Source organism: Battus philenor, unplaced genomic scaffold (genome assembly GCF_028537555.1).
Source record: "Battus philenor isolate CCGP_79_NKW_IND1 unplaced genomic scaffold, ilBatPhil1.0.hap1 SCAF_28, whole genome shotgun sequence".
Taxonomy (NCBI): Eukaryota; Metazoa; Arthropoda; class Insecta; order Lepidoptera; family Papilionidae; genus Battus; species Battus philenor.
This window is the reverse complement of record NW_027181691.1, coordinates 8,258,972-8,278,065: the sequence shown is the minus strand read 5'-3', so window position 1 is coordinate 8,278,065 and position 19,094 is coordinate 8,258,972. Positions and strand designations below refer to the sequence as shown.

General features: G+C 32.5%; 1 protein-coding gene across 2 annotated transcripts; it reads left to right on the top strand.

Moving 5' to 3' along the window:
* The first annotated feature begins 185 nt into the window (after nt 1–185).
* LOC137925891 (MICOS complex subunit Mic60-like) lies at nt 186–18,760 on the top strand. Of its 2 annotated transcripts, XM_068769369.1 has the most exons (18): nt 186–267; nt 3,038–3,225; nt 4,721–4,877; nt 5,670–5,760; nt 6,416–6,487; nt 7,893–8,062; nt 8,773–8,899; nt 9,033–9,196; nt 10,019–10,144; nt 11,871–11,943; nt 12,508–12,596; nt 12,955–13,065; nt 13,797–13,914; nt 15,170–15,304; nt 15,981–16,084; nt 16,559–16,660; nt 17,153–17,238; nt 18,315–18,760. In XM_068769369.1, the coding sequence occupies exons 1-18, from the start codon at nt 223–225 to the stop codon at nt 18,490–18,492; spliced, it is 2,136 nt and encodes a 711-aa protein (XP_068625470.1). In that variant the 5' UTR covers nt 186–222; the 3' UTR covers nt 18,493–18,760. The 2 variants fall into 2 exon arrangements, with proteins under 2 accessions (XP_068625470.1, XP_068625471.1); XM_068769370.1 differs by lacking the exon at nt 6,416–6,487.
* Nucleotides 18,761–19,094: the final 334 nt, after the last annotated feature.

Genomic DNA, 19,094 nt, shown 5'->3' with positions numbered 1-19,094 from the left:
TGGTTAGTATCGGTGTGCAATATTTTTATAACTATGTAATAAGTTGGATAAATTTAAAAAATCTATAAGTAATATTTTTGTAAAATTGTAATTTAAACGTTTTTTCAAAAATATATTTATGGATGCCATATATTTATGGATTTTTTCCACAGATTTTTGACAGGCATACATATTAACTGACAAGCGGTTGACAGCCAGAGTGGAAGATATTCGGTGCCGAAAATGTACAAATTTACTACTCATTTAGCAAATCCAAATTTGGTTCTGGTATGTATTTCTTTTAAAATTGTTACTTTCATTTCAACTAAAACAGTACTTATTATTTTATCGCAAAACATTTATCGATTAGGAACCACTACTTATATGGTTTGATTTGTTTGCGTTGTTGTATCATTAAAATTATCTATTTTGTGAATGTGCTACAATATATAAACATGTTATAATTATTTATTAAATAGCCATAATAATTATAATGCGGACTTTGTTATTGTTGTCGCTTACATAACAATAGCGTAACGTCATATTCGTAATAAGTAACCTATAAAGTAACAAAAACGTAAGCTGTCAAATCTGAGGCCCTGTTTATTGTTATTAATTTTGAATACTTTGAGCAACATAAAATTGTAATATAATTATAGTTATCGTTAACAGCATTCTACAACAATTTACTTTTGGATATAAGCCTATTTTATTGTTAAGAAAATACAAGTTGGATATAACTATTATTTACTGTTTACCATGAACTGTTTTCGTGTGTAATAATGCTTAAAATTTATCGCTCTATTTAGTAATTTAATATGTTTCGTTATTTTTGTATAACAAAATAAATTATTTATGTTTGATTGAAATATTTCTCTTTCGAGAATCACTGCAACATTCTAAAATAAGTAACTTATTTTACAAGTATAGTCTAAGTATTGAAAAATGTAAGGTCAGACTATAATACTATTAATGGTTGCAGTTTATAAAAATAATAAGTTGTCTGTTCCTTTATTTCTCCTCCTCATCATTGAAGCATTTAATATTCCTTTTGCTGTAAGGTTCATCTGAAATGATATTTTTGATTATTAATTCACATTTTCTATATCCTGTTATCAATTTGTCAAAAGCTTGGGAGGCCTATGCCTTTCAGTTGGTGATTATGGTTTATACCCAAAAGATATCTATGTTTATTGAGGGATAAACCTTATTCACTAACATTGGCAGCCAGGTAAGTGGCTAGTGTGGTAATGGCAAGCAGAGGATGCTGTTGTCCATCCTCTGGAAACTTGCTTATGAGTTTTACACAGTGTCAATCATTTAAGATTGTATCCTGGAAATCATACCTGCAATTCACAATTGCAAATGTCAGTCCTCTACTGCTGGGCTACCATTATTAAGTAATAAATATTTTTTTACTGTTTGCATAATAAAATAAGCTTATTTAAAAATAAAACCTATGTATATCTCCACAGAGCGAATCAATTAAAATGTTATGCGGAATATGTAATTCTAAATCTCTATCTAGAGTAAAATCTGAAGCCAAAAGTCAGTGAATATCTGTAATGGATTTTGTAAATTAGTTCAGAAAATGTTATATTCGTATATATGTTCTCATGAACTGATGTTAGTTCATTACTTTGACAAAAAAATGAAGTTTACAATTCATGTATGAGTACACCTATCCCCCAATTTATACGGTACTTCTTTTACACGGTTTTCCAAATAAGTTAGTTTCTGTTTTAATATCCGATTTTAATGCCATCTCATTTCATTTCTGTTTCAAACATCGAATCAGCACAAATAACTTCGAGTGATGAAAGTGAATTCGAACCTTCGTTTCCAAAAAAAAAGGAGAGTAATTTTTGTCAGTGATAAAAGATAATAAAGCACCTTTGGTTTTATTTTTTGCTCTTCTGTTTAATGTATTGTAATTAAATAAAATAACAGTGTTTCCTTAATATATTAAATATTTTAACTTGTCAGTGCATTTTATTTTTATTTCTGTGTACACCAAAAATATTGAAAAAATTCATAACTGTAAAATAGTAAAATTGGCATTTTCTGCAAGTTTTTCGATTTACACGGTTTTGACTTAAAATTTTTAAATTTTCGATTTACGCGTTTTTCTCGGGAACGTATCTACCGTGTAAATCGGGGGATAAGTGTATTTACAAAAATATATTGCCTTTTAATGGTAAAAAAACTGAAATGTTGGCTTGAGTTCACATATAAATGTAGGCAAATAATATGCTCGGCGACTGTTAACTTTCATATTCCTTATTCAGGTGGATGAAATCAATATGATCAACTAACTTTGCTTACGTGTTAGTTCCACTCATAATACAATTAACTGATTCTCATTTTTTTTTAAAACTGTAATTTGTGTTTGGAACTTGACAGCAATGCAAATTTCTTAGTTTAAGTTTTGGGAAAAATGCTAAATATTTAAATTTGTTAAAGTCTGGTAATCTTAGATACAGAATATGTATTGTATAAAAGTTACTCTGCATTTTGTAAAAGAAACATTGAAATTTATTTACATTGAATGACATGATGACAATTGTCAGATAGTAATATAATTAAGCATAGAAAGAACAAAAGTAGTTATATATTTGATTAGTTATTTTAAGGTACTTGTGATGATTGAAATTTGTTTCATCATCATCATGTCAGCCCATAGATGCCCACTGTAAGGCATAGACTATTGACTTGTCTATTTTGTCTGGTGTCCACAACCAAGTAGCACTGTGCTTATTTTGTGTAGGCATTAACCTTAAGCCAAACCAACTTCTTGAGAAATTCTAGCAGAGTCTTTATGTTGCCAGAGATCTATGGAAGCACCTTGGGAACCCAAGATGGATAGCCATGTATGGTGCAACCACTATACCGAAGTAGTATATGATTAACAGTCTCTTCTTCTTCCAGGCATGCCCTGGACAGAGTATTGTCCATAAAACCTAAAATAAATATAGAACCTTGCCCCAATGGACCGGTTGCATGATCAATTTGATTAATTTTAGGACTGCCTTTAGTTATTTATTTTTAATTTTTGCAGGTGAGAAAACAAATTGGCGAAGCATCATGCACAGCGCTGGTAGTGATGCGCGTCCCACGCCGCACATATGCTCATTACGACAAAGACGCTTGTCCACCTCCACCCAAGCCTGCACCAAAATCACATACGCTCTTCTGGAGCGCTCTTGGTGCAACAGTTTTAACAGGAGCAGCAGTTGTTTATGCTAAGTATGATAAATTTGTTTCTTATAATAATGATTTTGGTATTCTTCCTAGGACAGATAGGTATTAAAAGTGAGTATTCATTGGAGTTTCGCTCATACTTATGCCATTGTAAATGAAGAATTATGTTTCTGTGGAATTTGCCTTTTCGATGCGCCGCTGACGACGATATAATGTTGCTCCTAGATTAAGATTTATAATAAACATATACAATGCATATTTTCCAACTGTGATAAGTCATCCCTAATAAAGTAGAAAAAGCATTGATATCAATTCAATGACTTAATCATTTTTGAATTCAGCCTTAAAACTACAGCCTTTAAATAGGCAACCTAATAGGCCAACAGCAAAACACAAATAAGTTTATATTAGTACATATAATATAATATAAAAATAATTATCTCTGCCTATGGCAAGCATATAAAGTTCTGGCCATAATTATGCTTGCTTAGATCTTCGTCCTCTTCTTCTTTTTAGCTGATAGGCACCTGCAAGGCATAGGCCTCCTACAAAGATCAACATGATTGCCAGTCTTTCTTCATCTAACGACTTCCCGCGACTTTAACTATGTATTTGTTCCACCTAATGGGGGGTCTACCCACACTGGGTCTGCACTGCAATGTTCCCTGATCATTGCCACTTTAGACTAACAATTCTTTGGTTCTTCTGTGGATATAATTATTTATGATTGCTTATGTTTAAATATTAATGAATTAATAAAGCAGAATGGTCTTAAATAGCACCTTAATACTTGATATGCCATATCCTCTTAGTGGCTGTTTCCATTCGCTGTTTGCAAACAATTATTTATTTTATTCACACAAAATGTAATAGAAGTCAGAAATAGAGACTTACAGGAAAGAATAAAGTTAACTGAAATTCTGACACAATATAATCAACGAAATAAAGATGAAAAGTGGAACATTGGGTGACCATCTAGTATAGAAGTTGGGCTCAAAGAGTTAGAAGATAAACGTCGCGGCCCCATGTGGCTCAAGGTAGCAGCTAACCAATGGGTGCAATGGAGTGATGTGGAGGAGGCCTTTGACCTAAGAACAACTGAAAAATGAGATATTTTAATGTCAAAAAAATTGGTTTAAAAAATATAAGTTCGGATATATAGGCCATTATTATTAATATTATTTAACAGTTATTTAAAATAAATAAACTAATTAATAAATCCTACTCAAAACTATGCACGACTAAGATTTTCTACCTTCCTCTATGCAGGGAAGACAATGTCAGGTTGCATTATAAAATTGGCAACTTTGTGATGTATAACTCTGTGGCTAAAATTTGTAATTTAAAAAAGACTATTTAATTTAGTGTGTGTAAAAATATTTTTAATTGTAATGAAAATTGTTAACTGCTTAAACCACTTGGTGGTAGTCTACAGTACTTTCCCATAGAGGTTCTACCACCTGCATTTTGATCAAATAGGAGATTAAAATATATTTTGTTTAATAATTTTACTAATTTTAATGAATAATTTGTGTTTCAGGAAAAGTCCAGATGCTCGTAATTGGTTAGAATCTAATGCACCATGGGCGAACGATTTAATAGCACTTGTATATCAAGAAAACACAACCTATTGGAAGGCCACTACTAACCAATTAAGCAAAGCTTCAACTGCTATCAGTAATTTCATGTTTGGAAAGGTAATTTTAAACTTAAATTTTCTACTAAAATATAATTTTTAAACTTAAATATTCACAATACATGATTTCCCATAAATCAATGTCAAGTTGCAATAGGTAATAGAGTAGTAATGACTAGATTTATTGTCTGAGTTGACATGACGGAACAATGGTTTATTTAAAAAAATACATATTTATCTTGGCTTTATAATTTTATAAATATTATTATGTACTGCACTGTGTAATTACTTATTCCAAACAAATAGGGAAATTGGTTATTGATATAAAAAACTTTAAAGAAGGCAATGTGAAGGTACACCAACTAATGACGAAATAAATAGGGAATTATTAAAGAACATCTTTACAGAAGGAAACCAGTCCTCTACAAGAAATATAGGATGAGGCCAGAGGCCTATCCTAATGAACTGTTGCCGTTTCAGTCCACAGATACTCATTGCAAGGTATAGGCCTCTCCCAAAGATGTCTATGGGGGCAAAAATCATAATCACCATGCTTGGCAGGCTGGTTGGCGATCACGGTGTAGTGTGATGGTACGCAGAGGAAGCTGCTGCTTCTCCTACGGAAACTTGTTTGTGAGCAGTGGCAATCCTGTTTAATTAATGCACAAAGTATGAATTATAGTATCCCAGGAATCGAACCCAAGATCTACAATTGCAAGTCATAGTCCCCCTACCTAGCTGTGAAACAATTAACACATACTTATCAAAAGCCAATTAAAAAGGAAGACATATTTAGTAAAATGAAAAAAAATGTTTTTAACCTTTAATTGTTATCTTAATCCATTATTCTCAGGAAGGAGTCTCTCCACTTGATTTCGAGCAAAGATCGGAACAAGATTTAGAAAAAGATGCTGCAAAACACTTTGCACCCAAGGACTATGAATGTAAGATGACATCAGATAGATTCATTTAAATTTTCTTTGTTAATCATGTTTGAAAATTGCAATTGTGAATTTTAATTACTTCATAATAATATTATCATGATTAATGAATACTTCATACATTACTTGCCTTGAACTTTGATTTTTCTCATGTTAACAAATCATTAACAATTGACCAACATTAATCAGAACAATTATAAGTTTTATTTGGTACAATATTTTTGTACAGAGATCGAATTTATTTAATACCTTTATAATAAAATACTTACAGTATAAATCAAAAATAAATAGAGTGATGAAAAAAAAAATATAAGTGTGATTGAGGTGTATATTCATTTTTTTTAAATTAAAAATTTTAAATAATATAAAGTTATTTGACCTGAATATAAAGACGCAGCAACTCTCATGGTATCCGAATTTTTCAGAATTTGTCAAATAATTTAAAACTAAAACATGTTGTTTGTCGTAGTGGTCATGAAGCATACTCAAAAAAATATTTAAAGTCCTAAAGCCTTTTTTAATACGAAAAAGTTACCATAAATTTTAAGCATCATAAAAAAATATATAACTAGTATAAAGATTTTAATTCTAAAATTTTCGTTTACAGTGTAAATATCGCATGATAACGTTACTAACACATCATTCACTTGTTTAACAGTGCCCCCCACGAAATTCGAACCGTTGTATGTACAAGAAAAACCTCCATTGAAACCTGAAGTCGAAACTACTGGTAAATATTCAATGCTAAGTTAAGAAGTTAATTATTTAGATACCTATTTACTTAATACAGTATAAGGTAGATTCTTGTCTGAAATGGTATTGGGTATAGTATAGTAGGTATATTGCTCTTGTAACCAATGTTCTTTGGGGTTTCAAGATTCACGAATGTCAACCACGAGCTGGTAGTCGCGGTGTGGGCAGGTACCTCACTAGGTGGCCTGATGACATGTCAAGCTTGCGGAAGGGCGTTTGACGTGGCATATTGTGGTCACAATCACTGGTCATTGTGGTGACCGTTGGAGATGCCTATGCCTTGCAGTGGGTTTCTATCGGCTGACATAAATTAATGAATACAAAAGAGGTAGAAAGATATAACAGTGAAATCTATGTGACTTGCTGAAAGATTTGTACTTGTAAAGAGCGAGCATTAGATAATTTCTGAAATGTTCGTTTTATGTACCATTGGTGAAATTATTTGAAATTTAATTAGGTAGAGGAACTAGTCGGTGATGATGATAGCCAATCCATTGTAAGGCCTAAACCTGTTTCTCGGGTTGTCAACTCCCAGCATCCCTCTTTATTTATTATGATAGACTGAAAGAACAAAGTGAATCCATAGAATGCTAAGAAATTATCTTTTATGAGTTATTAATAAAAATAACAAACAATAGGTTTTTCAGAGTTAACCTCATATGTCAGATGTAAGTTCTAAAATAATTTACTATAGATATATATCATGATTCCGTCTTGACTTTTGTAAAGCATAAATTCTCAAATTATTAATATGATTTATCTTTCCCAAAATATTCTTTTTTTGATATTTGTGTTTGTCATGTTGTGTATTGCCTGTCATAATAAAGTAAAAATGTATTATGTAGCAGCTTGAAAAGTTTTTGCTCAGGGTGGACACAAACTTCTCTGCCTTTAAAGAGATTTTAGACTTAGCCCACTTGCAGAATCTGTAAATACCACTTAGGTCAGTCTGGACAAAAAAGATGCTTTACCAATATAAAGACTTATTAGATTGAAAAATATTTTTTAGGACAGGTCAACAATAATTAAAATTATTATGATTTCTTATTGGATTTTAAAAACGCATATTCTTACTATATTATTACGTTATTTATAATGTCTGACTCACATATAAGCTATAAATTAATCACTATGAAGTTTTTACACCTATAATCAATCACCGAATGGGTTACTCAGATGAACACTCTGTATAAATATATGTTGAAGTTATAATCAATCACCCTGTATATAAATGTGGTTTCTATAACACGCCTATGCTCCAATATTAGGTAAATTTGCATGCAAATTTCCAATCTCTGATGATATACATTAAGTAGTGTTTTATTACTTAGTAATATATTATTATATTATATATATTTAATCATTGTTTTTATATTTTATAGTGACACTCGTACAAACAGAGCAATGCCCACCTCAAGAAAATCCTCCGATTGTTATAACAAAGGATATGGTTGAATTGGAACATGAAATGCACGAGAACACAAAAGTTGCTATAGATAATTACAAACTTGCCACCAAGCATTGCATAGATTACAACAAGGCACTGTTTAATGTAAGTGAAATTGTTATTTTTTTATTTCTACTCTGTTAAAACTTTAAATAATCATGATATTATTGATTTTTTTGTGTGTTAATCATGAAGGTAGTTATAATTGATTTAAAGCATGGATGAACAACACAAATATATCTTTAATAACCGAAAATAAAGATTTCTATAACAACTTCGTATCTTTTGATATTTATTATAAATAAGACAGAATTGTTAGAATGTTCTTATGATGAGCGGTGAAATAGATAATGTTCAATAAAGAATGTATAATATATAACACTACATACTATATAGTCTCTACACCGCGATGATTTAAAAATCAATACCCTCCTTACTTTTGGTTATGCTCTATCTAATACTATATAAAGTAGATAAATTTTCCTAGGCTCCCGGTTACGAATTATAAACCCTATTTTTGTCACACCATCATAAACCCTTGCCAAGTCTTCAATGAACCCTTAGAAAATTGCACCACTTTGGAAACTAAATTTATAGAGTATATACAACTGGTCCTAACTTATTTAAAATAAAAAGTCCCTGTCCTCTATTTGACAGGGGTACGAGAGGCCCCTAAAACGAGACTATATAAAAAAAAACAAACGCTGACCCTTTCGCGTATACCGGCAGTGTGAGAAGCGATAATAAATTCATTTTTAAATTGTTATTCATATGATTATAAAGAGACATACCCTTTCCGATGTTTTATTTTGTAGGTAGTCGAGTTTCCCATAGATGACTTGGACAAGAAACACTTTGCCGCTGTTAGAGGGGCTCAAAACGAAAGGGACGCAGTTATAACTAAAGCGCAGGACGCTGCTGCTAAAGCGAAATGCGCTATTGGTAAGTTAAAAAAAAACATAAGTGTTTAAAATTTATTCTTCGTAAACTAGCCAGATACATACAGCGAAAGAGATAATATTCAAATTCAGTAAATACTTTTTATAATCCAAATTAAAATGTTTTTATTTTGTAGAGACCTTGGATCGTCTAATCAAGGCAGGTGTTAAAGCTCCACCAGAGAGCATCGCTGCAACACAGCGCTACATTAAGAAGTTCCGAGCTGACCTGCAAGAGGCAGAGATCACCTATAGAGAGGAAAAAGAAAAAGCAGTTCTCAGCGATAAATATTGGAATAAGGTTGGTTAGCTTCTTTTAATATTTATCTCAATGTCTAAAGTACTTATGTAAGTGAAAGAGAAGATTAGTAGTTGTAGACAATTGTAAATATGCATTGTAAAGATGAATTTACACGCAGTGATTTTTTTAGTGAAAAAATATTTATTAAGAATATTACTTACTGTTAATAATATAACATAAATAATAATGTCGAGATACAACAAAAACACAACGTGAATTTCCTGAACCCAAACAAGGCGTAGGTCAAACTTTCTTGGTCAACCTAAATAAGAAATTATATTTGAGGAATCTTTTACATGGCCTTATTATGTATATGATATTCTATTATTATTTAATCTAATTGAAATTTTTTAAAAAATAATAGATATGTGTACATAAAAATACCCGGTCAATTTAAGACAAATAGTGACGTCAACGTAATCTAAGGAATAAAAATAAACTTCCCGTTGGCTCTATTAGGCTTCATAAAGTGTTTTACACTTTTGTTTGTCAATGTATACGATTATATAACAAACTACCAAACTACCAAATTACTCGGTAAATTTATCCCTAAGTAAATTAAAGAAATTTATCAAGCACAAGCTCTCCCAAAAAACATGTTATTCTATTTCAGAGTATGTTTACGATAAAGATGTTTGGAAATACATTGTTCGAAATTTAAAAAAGATTTTTACAATTCTATGACTTTGTTTTTATTTGTTCTCAGTAGATGGCGCGTTAGTAACTAACATAAATTTAATTTTAAGCTGATGATTATCAACGATTGTAATAATCTCATGTAATTAAATTATTTTGACCTTGGCTTTGACTAAATGATTACAGGTAGAAGCTGCGAGGAACGAATTCAAAGAGGAATTGCAAATGCTATTCCCGGGAATTGATCTCTCCGCACGCAAACTGGAGTTGCAGGGAGACACCGATTTACTGCTCATGTACGCTTTGAAAAAGGTATTAAATATATAAATGTATAGCCTATAAGGTTTTTGATCAGTCTGTGTCTCATGACTTATAGATTCGAGATATTGTCGCTTACGATAAGCGTAAAGTCTCAAGGTCATCTAGAGAACAATGGAAAGAGTTTTGCTATATCGCTGCGTGATCGAATCAGAAATGAGATCGCAGAAGAATCAATATGACCGACGTAGCTCGAAGAATTGTTAGTCTAAGTGGCAGCGTACGGGGCATCGTTCGTGCTGAGCATCTGATGGATTTTCGAGTGGTGACTACGAACCGGTAGAGGCGTGGGTAGTCTCCCCTCTAGGTGCACGGACTACATAGGTCGCGGTAAGTCGCAGGATATGGGCACCGCAGACCCGTCGTCATGGCAATCGTCGGTGTAGACTTATGCCTTGTAGAGAACGGCTATTGGTTGAGAAGAAGAAGGTTATAAATATTCTTCTTCTTTCTTAATGTTAAAATAATAATTTTCTTTAAACTCTGGTATTTCTGTTAATCTTGCTTTTCAGCATGTCTCCCCAAGTGTTTTCTATAACAATGTGTCACTTGTTATTTTCATCCATGTTGTATTTTTATGGAAGAGTAATGCTATGATCAAAAAGTGAGTTGAATTTTTAAGTAAAACGTTAATTATTTATTCTTCCAAAACAATTTCATAAATTTTAAAGTAATCCCTTTCCGATGAAATCCTCGTTTGCAAATGCCTTTACCAGTTCTCGAAAGAGAGTTGTGTTTTTTTGGAACCAAGAACCAAATCAAGAACTTTTCCGATTCGGTTTTTTATCTCAATCGTGTCAAAACTGTGTGACATTGGTCTTTTGAGTTTGCTGAATAGCCAGAAGTCGCACGGAGCCAATACAGACAAATATGGTGTTGGTGAAACGATATGAGTAGATTTTTTGGCGAAAAAGTAGCTAAGAATAAATGCAGTATGTCATAGAAAAATGCTTTGGGCTGAGCAAAATGATATTCCAACATTATCAGCGAGGTCTTGTAACAGTCAATTGATTTTCAATAACACACACATGTATATCTGTATATATGTATATACATATATATATATATATATATATATATATATATATATATATATATATATATACATATACATATATTTTTATACATATATATGTATATTCCCATGTATTTCTATTTTGTTCTTAAATTGTATACATAATATATTTCAAAATTATTACCATTTAATAAATAATCTAAATTACTATTTCTATACACACATTATTAGTACAAATATTTTTTTCGATTATTCTCAGACTGTAAGTAGACTTGTTCCTTGTCTTTTATTACATTTAAGGAGTTCCTCAGCAGGAGGTATCTCCTTCATCATCTGTCACCAAATTTTTGTATATCACGGCAAAGGTATCCATCACCAAAGGTAGCATAGAGGATGTCCATCCGTAAAGTAAACAGATCTTATTAATGTTGTAAGTATATGGTCTATGGACCAGTCTTATTGTAAATATATGGAAGAGGCTTATGTGTAGCAATGAAGGCTCTACATTGAAATGATAATGTCGATCAAGATATATGTTACAAGTATTTATATCTTAGAGCTCATTTAATAAGTAGTTATAGCTCGCATTATTAGATTACTCTGAAACATGATTCATGTAATAATGTTTTTATTTGTGACTGATCAGTAAATTTGACAGTATGAAAGTCTGTCGAAGCAGCTGGTTATATAACTTTATCATTTCAGGTCCAGTACTTGCAAAATGCTATTGCCGAACTTCAAACTGTTAGAGAATTGAAAATAAATCGAGCAATTGAATGTAAGTTATTTTTATTGTAAAATATTTATTGCTAAATTAGTTGAACTTATACTAGCGGTTGTGGATTGGGATATGCTATAGCAGGTTCGATTCTCGGGATAAAATCTTAATATATTTAACACTTTATGAATTAATTATATAGGATTGCCATTGCTCACTATCTTTCTAGAGGATGGGCCGCAAGGTCCTCGGTATACCATCACATTATCACATGCATATTATCACACTACGATCGCCAGATATCTTTGGGAGAGGCCTAGATAGTATTTTAAGAGGGCGTTTATGAAACGATGATTGTATATAATATTAGAAAGAAAAAATATAGATTTATATTGTCATAATACAAAGGGATGTTTTATCACTAAAGGCAATTTCTTACAGTCCACCGTAGCATGGAAATAGACAAAAAAGAAGCGTAGTAGTTAGTGGATATGTAGACATATAGACTAGCTTGTTGTATACATTAATTTGTTTAACAATAATAAATACATGACATATATATATAATATGCTATAAATGAAATATTACTATGTGTTATCCTATAAGTAATTTTTTTCGTTCCAGGTCACGACGAAAAGGCTATTATTGAAGCTAAAGTTGAAGAAACAATAAAGAGGGAGATGCTACAGAAAGAGTTGGAGTTCCAAAAAAAGGTATATTTTTTTATAATTTTCTACATTAATAAAGTTAAATGCCATCCTGTATATGTATATATACTTTATATGTTTGTGTACAATAATCCTACCTATAACACCGCAGAATTTTTCCATGGTATTAGAAACCGTGTAGTAAGAACATTATGGTGGAACAAATAAAATATTAGGGAATAACCAGGTAATACCATAAAACAGTTTTATCAAATATATATATATTGACTATTATAGAAATGTAATATCTTTGACAATATTATGTTTAAAGGCTGTTTTGGCGAAAAGTTTATTTTAAGATAAAAACATGAATTGATGTAAATGAAGGCTTTAATAATATGTTAACATGTAATTTATATTTCAGAGTCTCGCCATACAGTCGGAGGCGAACAGAAGAATGAAGGAACAACTGAAGAAACAGTTCGAGATCCAGCAGGAGGTGTTACAAGACAAACTCAAAGCTAAGGATAAAGAGGTTCGTAACCGTCTATCTTCGTTATTCACGTGAAAATAGGTGATTGTTAAAGGTCTATATTAGGGCTTCTTAAACTTTCGTCATTCAGACGCTGCAAGTCCACTTTATTCCGCCACTCTAGTGATGTTATAAAATGGTACATATAAATATTACATATTAAAATCCCTCGACCCCAGAACTTTGCTTCGTGACCCCATTTGGGGTCGACTTATATTATATACTTTTTGATTTTCCGGTACACCTAAATAAATTAATTCAAATTGAAAATAAATACTCAAAGCAATGTGTATTTAAGTCCAATACATATGTTGCGGCTCCGTTCTCTTTCCACAGAGGTGTTTTTCACATTGACATTTGGTGGACTGTGGCGTATCACGTGGGATTAACTCCGTGAAGAAATACATAGGACGATGAAGTTAACAAACACGTTTATTGATCAGAAATGCACTACACTTATACCATAACTAATGAATACAAACTAACTATACAATGTTACGAAGCACCGTGCCCGAGCGAGAGTGCCATTGGCTGGTCGGTACCCCTGTCACTACTTTCATTTACTTGGGCCTGCGCACTAGTGGGGCAAATATCGGGACGTGGGACGCAGGGTGGGGTTCCGCGTATGCACGCTCTGCGTGCATATATATGAATAAAAATTAAAGACGAATCACAAAAGCAAGAAAATCATTATTATTATCATTGTTTTTGATTTTAAAATATTTCCATTGCAGGTTTTAGGCAAATTTAACAAAGTCGTGTCGGAGCAAGTTGAAAAAGAGCGCGTCATTTTCAAGAAAGACATGGCGGCGATGGCGGGAAAACTGATGGCCATAGAGCAGACTCTGAAAAGTGAGTGTTGCCATTATATTTATTCTTTTAGGTCATTTATAATTATAAAAGGTTTTAAATTATTTACTTTAACATAAAGTTTATACATTTGCAGGCTCTTCGCATACCATTCGCACAAATAATGCCTAGATTAACCGGCGAGAAACAATTTAGCATTACCCTTTATATAATAATTTGATTAATAATTACAATTAAACTAATAATAATTCTTTAACATATAATAACTACATTTGCTGTTTTCCGCAGCGCGAAGAAAATTCTTTCAATGTTCCTCATGGTCGCCATCTTGATTAATTTATGAAAGTGTTGCCATATATTTTCCCGAAGTATCTACTGATTCTAAATCATAAAATATATAAATAGAAGTATCAAATTTAGTGAAATATATTTTGTATGATTGTACTATGAAACATTGTTATTTTTACAGTTGTATTTGTCCGAAGACAGCCTTTAATCAATCTTTATACTAATTAGACAAGAAAGTGCACTGAAAATGAAATAAATTTCGCCTTTTTCTATTTAGTCTAGGTAATATCCATTTCAAATGTTTTCTCTTGTTATCTCTTTCACAGTGGCTTTTAGTACATATACATACTAAAAATGATAACTTAGTAACTCCTTTTTGGGTGTACATACTAGATATAAAGATAACTTTGTGTCTCCTTTTTTGGCAACTGTGTAAGGTTTCTGGTGTAATCTATCTATACTAACATTTAGATTGTGAAAGTGACCATAAAAACCCTTCTGAGAAATTTGTGGGCTCAGAGTGCATTGAAACTTGTGTTTAAGTTGAAGCATGCCATTATAAGCTGTCAATAAATGACTCGAAGCCAGTCAGGGATTGAATCAGGAATAAAGAGATCCATACACGGATGTAATCAACGTAGTCCTGCTGATTAGCAAGTGTTAGTGGGCATTAAGTGGGTTGTTCTGGAGTTGGAGTTGGTAAGGTTCTGGAGTATAGACTAAAGACTAGTAAGAGTAGTATAGCATGTCCTCGCACAAGGTAGACATACAAATAATCTGATCAATCTGTTAAAGTCATTCGGAGGCACTAGATGTAGACCGCTTTGAACCAGTAATATTGGAAATCTATGGGTGTGGCCCATGTGATATGGCCTATATTCGGATGTGAATTCAAAACAGCATTGGGTAATGAATTAACAAAATATATCTAATAATGAACTGGAACTATGATATCGATTTAGTCTGTTAAGTCTACGCAATGAATGTCAAGTGTAATTTTTTTTACCAGAGAGAGCAAAGGCTGAAGAAGAAGCCCGTCGTTCGCAGTCGCTGTGGGCGGCGGCTGAAGCCCTACTTGCTGCTACAAGGAGAGGTGGCTCTGAGGCCAAAATCGACAACGAACTTAAGGCACTTGAAAAGGCTGGTATGTGTTACCTTGACACATTGGCTTTCACAACTTCAGTACGAACGTCGTCTGTAGTCGACAGCCATAGCTAGCGTGTCTTGCTCGTTAAAAAACTTGTAATGAGAGTGTTTTACATTACCAGCTGATACAGATACGCATTACGTTAACCTAATGTAATTATAATAAACTTTAATTGCAGAGATAGATTAAAATTTTTTAATTGACGACTATAGCCGACGCTCGGCTGTGGGTAAAGTTTTGTGGACGACGAGCGCTGTACCGAAGTGGTTAAATTGACTAGAAGTTCAATGAAAATTTATTAATGTGCAGTTTGATTATTAGCTGTGATTTTATTATCAAACTATCAAATGCTAAATAGTTATCACCCTTTGTCACTTTTTTTTGCAATTATCTGTTCTTTGTGTAAGGAAAAAAGGCGAATGAAATCGTTAAACTTGTTGTTAAGTTATGGCGTGATATTTAATTAGAAAGGTGTAAAAAAGACCGACCTCTGGCAGCGCAAGACCAATCGTAGAGATCATTGGAGAAGGCCTATGCCTTGCAGTGGGAGTCTATCGGCAGACATGATGATTAAAATTAAAGATTTACCCTCACAATAATGACAATTATTTTTTGCGTCCGCGTCTTTTTGTTTAAATAATTTAACATATGTTTCTACTTGTATATGTTCCAGGTAAAAACGACCGACTGGTGGAAACTGTTTTAAACGGCATTTCCCCGGAAGCCCGTCAAAAGGGAGTCGCTACAGAAAAAAGCCTCCTTGATAAATTCGATAAGGTTATACTTTTATTTGAAAAAGTTCTCTAAAAGTCACAAAAAGTTAAACATTTCACGGTTTTGACTGTACATACATATAATAAGGTTTTATAACATATCTAAGACCTTCCTTTTCTTAGTTTTAAATTTTAAATATAAAGTATATTAATACATAAATCTTATTATAGTATTAAAAAGTTTTTAGCTGTTCTAAATGTGTGCAACTTGGTTTCGTTGACTGATTTCCGAGGTTGATATTGTGATGTACACATGAATAATTGTTCAATTTCATTAAAAAAGAGCGACTGTTTAGCTTCTGGTTAGCGCTTCTGAGCTCAACAGTATTCTGGTAGATTACTATTAATATTAAATGTTATAAAAAACTATTCAAAAATGTGTGTAAATGTCTACTTGAATAAAGCCTGTAAAGAAGAGAAAGAAATATTTTTTCTCATCGCCCCTGAAATTGATACCAATGTATTGTGTGTGTTCTAGATGGAGAAAACAGCAGTCAAAGTGGCACTGATTGGACGTGATGGTGCCTCCCTGCCCGTTTACTTCTTATCCTGGCTTCAGTCTAAACTGCTATTCCAAAAGGTATTATGTTTTCCAGTTAGTATTACTTACTAGCTGTGGTCGCATGGGGTTTAATATTTATTTTTAAAATTTTATGTCAATACAAGTTGTAGTTTGGAAACATTCATTTTTATGTGTACGCCCTCTTCGCCCCCTTCCGGGTGCAATTTCGTAAAATCCATTCTTAGTTGAACTCTATTCGGGGAGTGGTGATATGATGACGTAACTTTTAAAACTGTTACTGATGGTTGATTATATATTAAGTAAAAAAAGTAACAATTAGCAGCGCTTTTGCTTATATACATGTGTATATATGTATGTACGTATATTATCTACTTTATAGGATATTAGGTTTGAAGTTTCTTGGAATTTATCTAAATTTCTTCTTCTGTCTTGTCAACTTTATACAAAGTATTTATGAAGAATTTTAAAAAACAATTATATAAATGTAAAATAGTTTTAAGTGTATTATGTGTCTTATATAAAATATTGTTGAATAATCATTATTTTCAGTTCGCTGAGATCCCCGAAGACGAATTGAAGAACAAGCCAACAGATTTTTCAAATTTGGACACATTTGATATTATTCAAAGAGCGAGGTAATGATAAATTTATGTAATTTTTAATTATCATCATCACCACCATCGTCGTGTCAGTAAAAAGGCGCCCAATGCAAGGTATTAGCCTCCCCCAAAGATCGCTACGATGACCGGTCTATCACTGCCCTCATCGAGTGACTTTCCCTTTATTATGACGTCAGTTCACCCAGTGAGGGGCCTACCGATACCGCGTCTACCGTCTAATCTACATAATAAATATTCTTTTTATTTGATAAACAACCAACCAGTTACATAAATAGATGTATATAATTTAATAATATAAGGTATTAAAAAATATAAATGCGTAACTTACAACATTGTGCACAGATTATTTATAAAAAAAAACAGTTATTGGTATAAGTTACAATAAAAAAAGCATTCATAAAATATGGGAAGCATTATTTATATGACTATATTATATTAGAGTGACCAGAAAGTAATGTTGTTTTCTTTAGTTAAATTCACACAAGTTATCAACCTTCGTTATCAACAACCCTTTGCCTCTAGTATAGAAATTTTCAATGCGGAGCGGAAAAAATCAATCGATTTATCAGTAAAATATGTCGACAGAAACAACATTACTTTCCGGTCCCACTGATATATTAAAATCAATTTAGAGAAAGAGATCACTCGCCGAAACCTACTTAGCGGATGGGGGCGTTTGGGAAACTCTGAATCATTTCGTTCAAATTATCGTAATGACTGAACATAAAGATCTTTGACCAGTGTGTTGCTTGTGATGACTTAGGATCTGAGACGTGGTCGCTTACAGTGGGACCAAGGCCTAAGGTGATCCTGAGAGCAATAAAGAGAGTCTAACAAGCTTGTCTCTCCACATTAGGTGAACGTCCTATGCTAATGCGTAGTCGACATTAAATAATTTTAAGGTTCCAATGGCCATCAGTTCAGCATGATACGCCGCTGGGCCATGTCCGTTACTTTGGTCTACAGGTCTTCTCATTCCCGATTTGATTTCGTAAAAAAAATTCGAACATAGTTCTCTCCATGGCTAGAATGTAGAACAATAATTATTAATATATTAAAAAAATTTGTTAAATAAAATCTTTAATTTTCAGGTACCACATGGATCACGGAGACCTGCAATCAGCGCTTCGGTACGTGAACCTGTTGCAGGGTGCGCCACGGGTTGCTGCCCAGCAGTGGGCAGCCGCAGCGCGCCACCACCTGGAAGTGAAACAGGCTGCGGAGGCTGTCATGGCCCACGCTTCTGTTTCTGGGCTTCTTTACTCGTAGAATGGTATACAAAATCGCTTCGCTTGTAGTTAACGAGAAAACTTTAACTGTACGGTATCCTCTATTGGACATAGGCCTCCACCAAAAGTATTTAAATATGAAAATTATGACAGATAAAATTTTTATTTACGAAATATAAATAATGTGATAGGTTACTTAAATGGGATAGGAATTATTATTCACCAGATGTCGCTAAAATGGGATCCTTAGCAATAAAGCAATATACTGCCTTTTTTGTCTTTTTGGTGTTTCATCTCTATTTCTATAATTATTTGTTTATAGACATTTATAATTACTTTTTATGACTAATAATTTGAATTATTCTAAAAGTCTTGTAGAGAAATTTGAACCGTATTTCTATGCAATAAGAGTGAAATTTATGAAACAATAGCTTTCAATATTATATTGCGAAGCGAAGCGATATAGGCCAAGCTAGAAACTATGATTTAGAAGTGAATTTGTCAACCGGATAACGAAATTGTAATTTATCTTAATTCTGTAATAAAGCATTAAATTTATTATAAAATGGAAATTTTTCTGAAATAAATACATACAGACATTGTTTTTCGAAAATGGCATGCGATTAAAAATTATTAGCGCGA

Excerpts from the sequence above, each read along its gene's own strand:
- LOC137925891 (XM_068769369.1), top strand. The coding sequence starts at position 223 with ATGTACAAATTTACTACTCATTTAGCAAATCCAAATTTGGTTCTG. Across the intron at positions 10,145-11,870 it reads TCATGTACGCTTTGAAAAAG|GTCCAGTACTTGCAAAATGC; the intron begins GTATTAAATATA and ends TTATCATTTCAG. Across the intron at positions 12,597-12,954 it reads AGTTGGAGTTCCAAAAAAAG|AGTCTCGCCATACAGTCGGA; the intron begins GTATATTTTTTT and ends TTTATATTTCAG.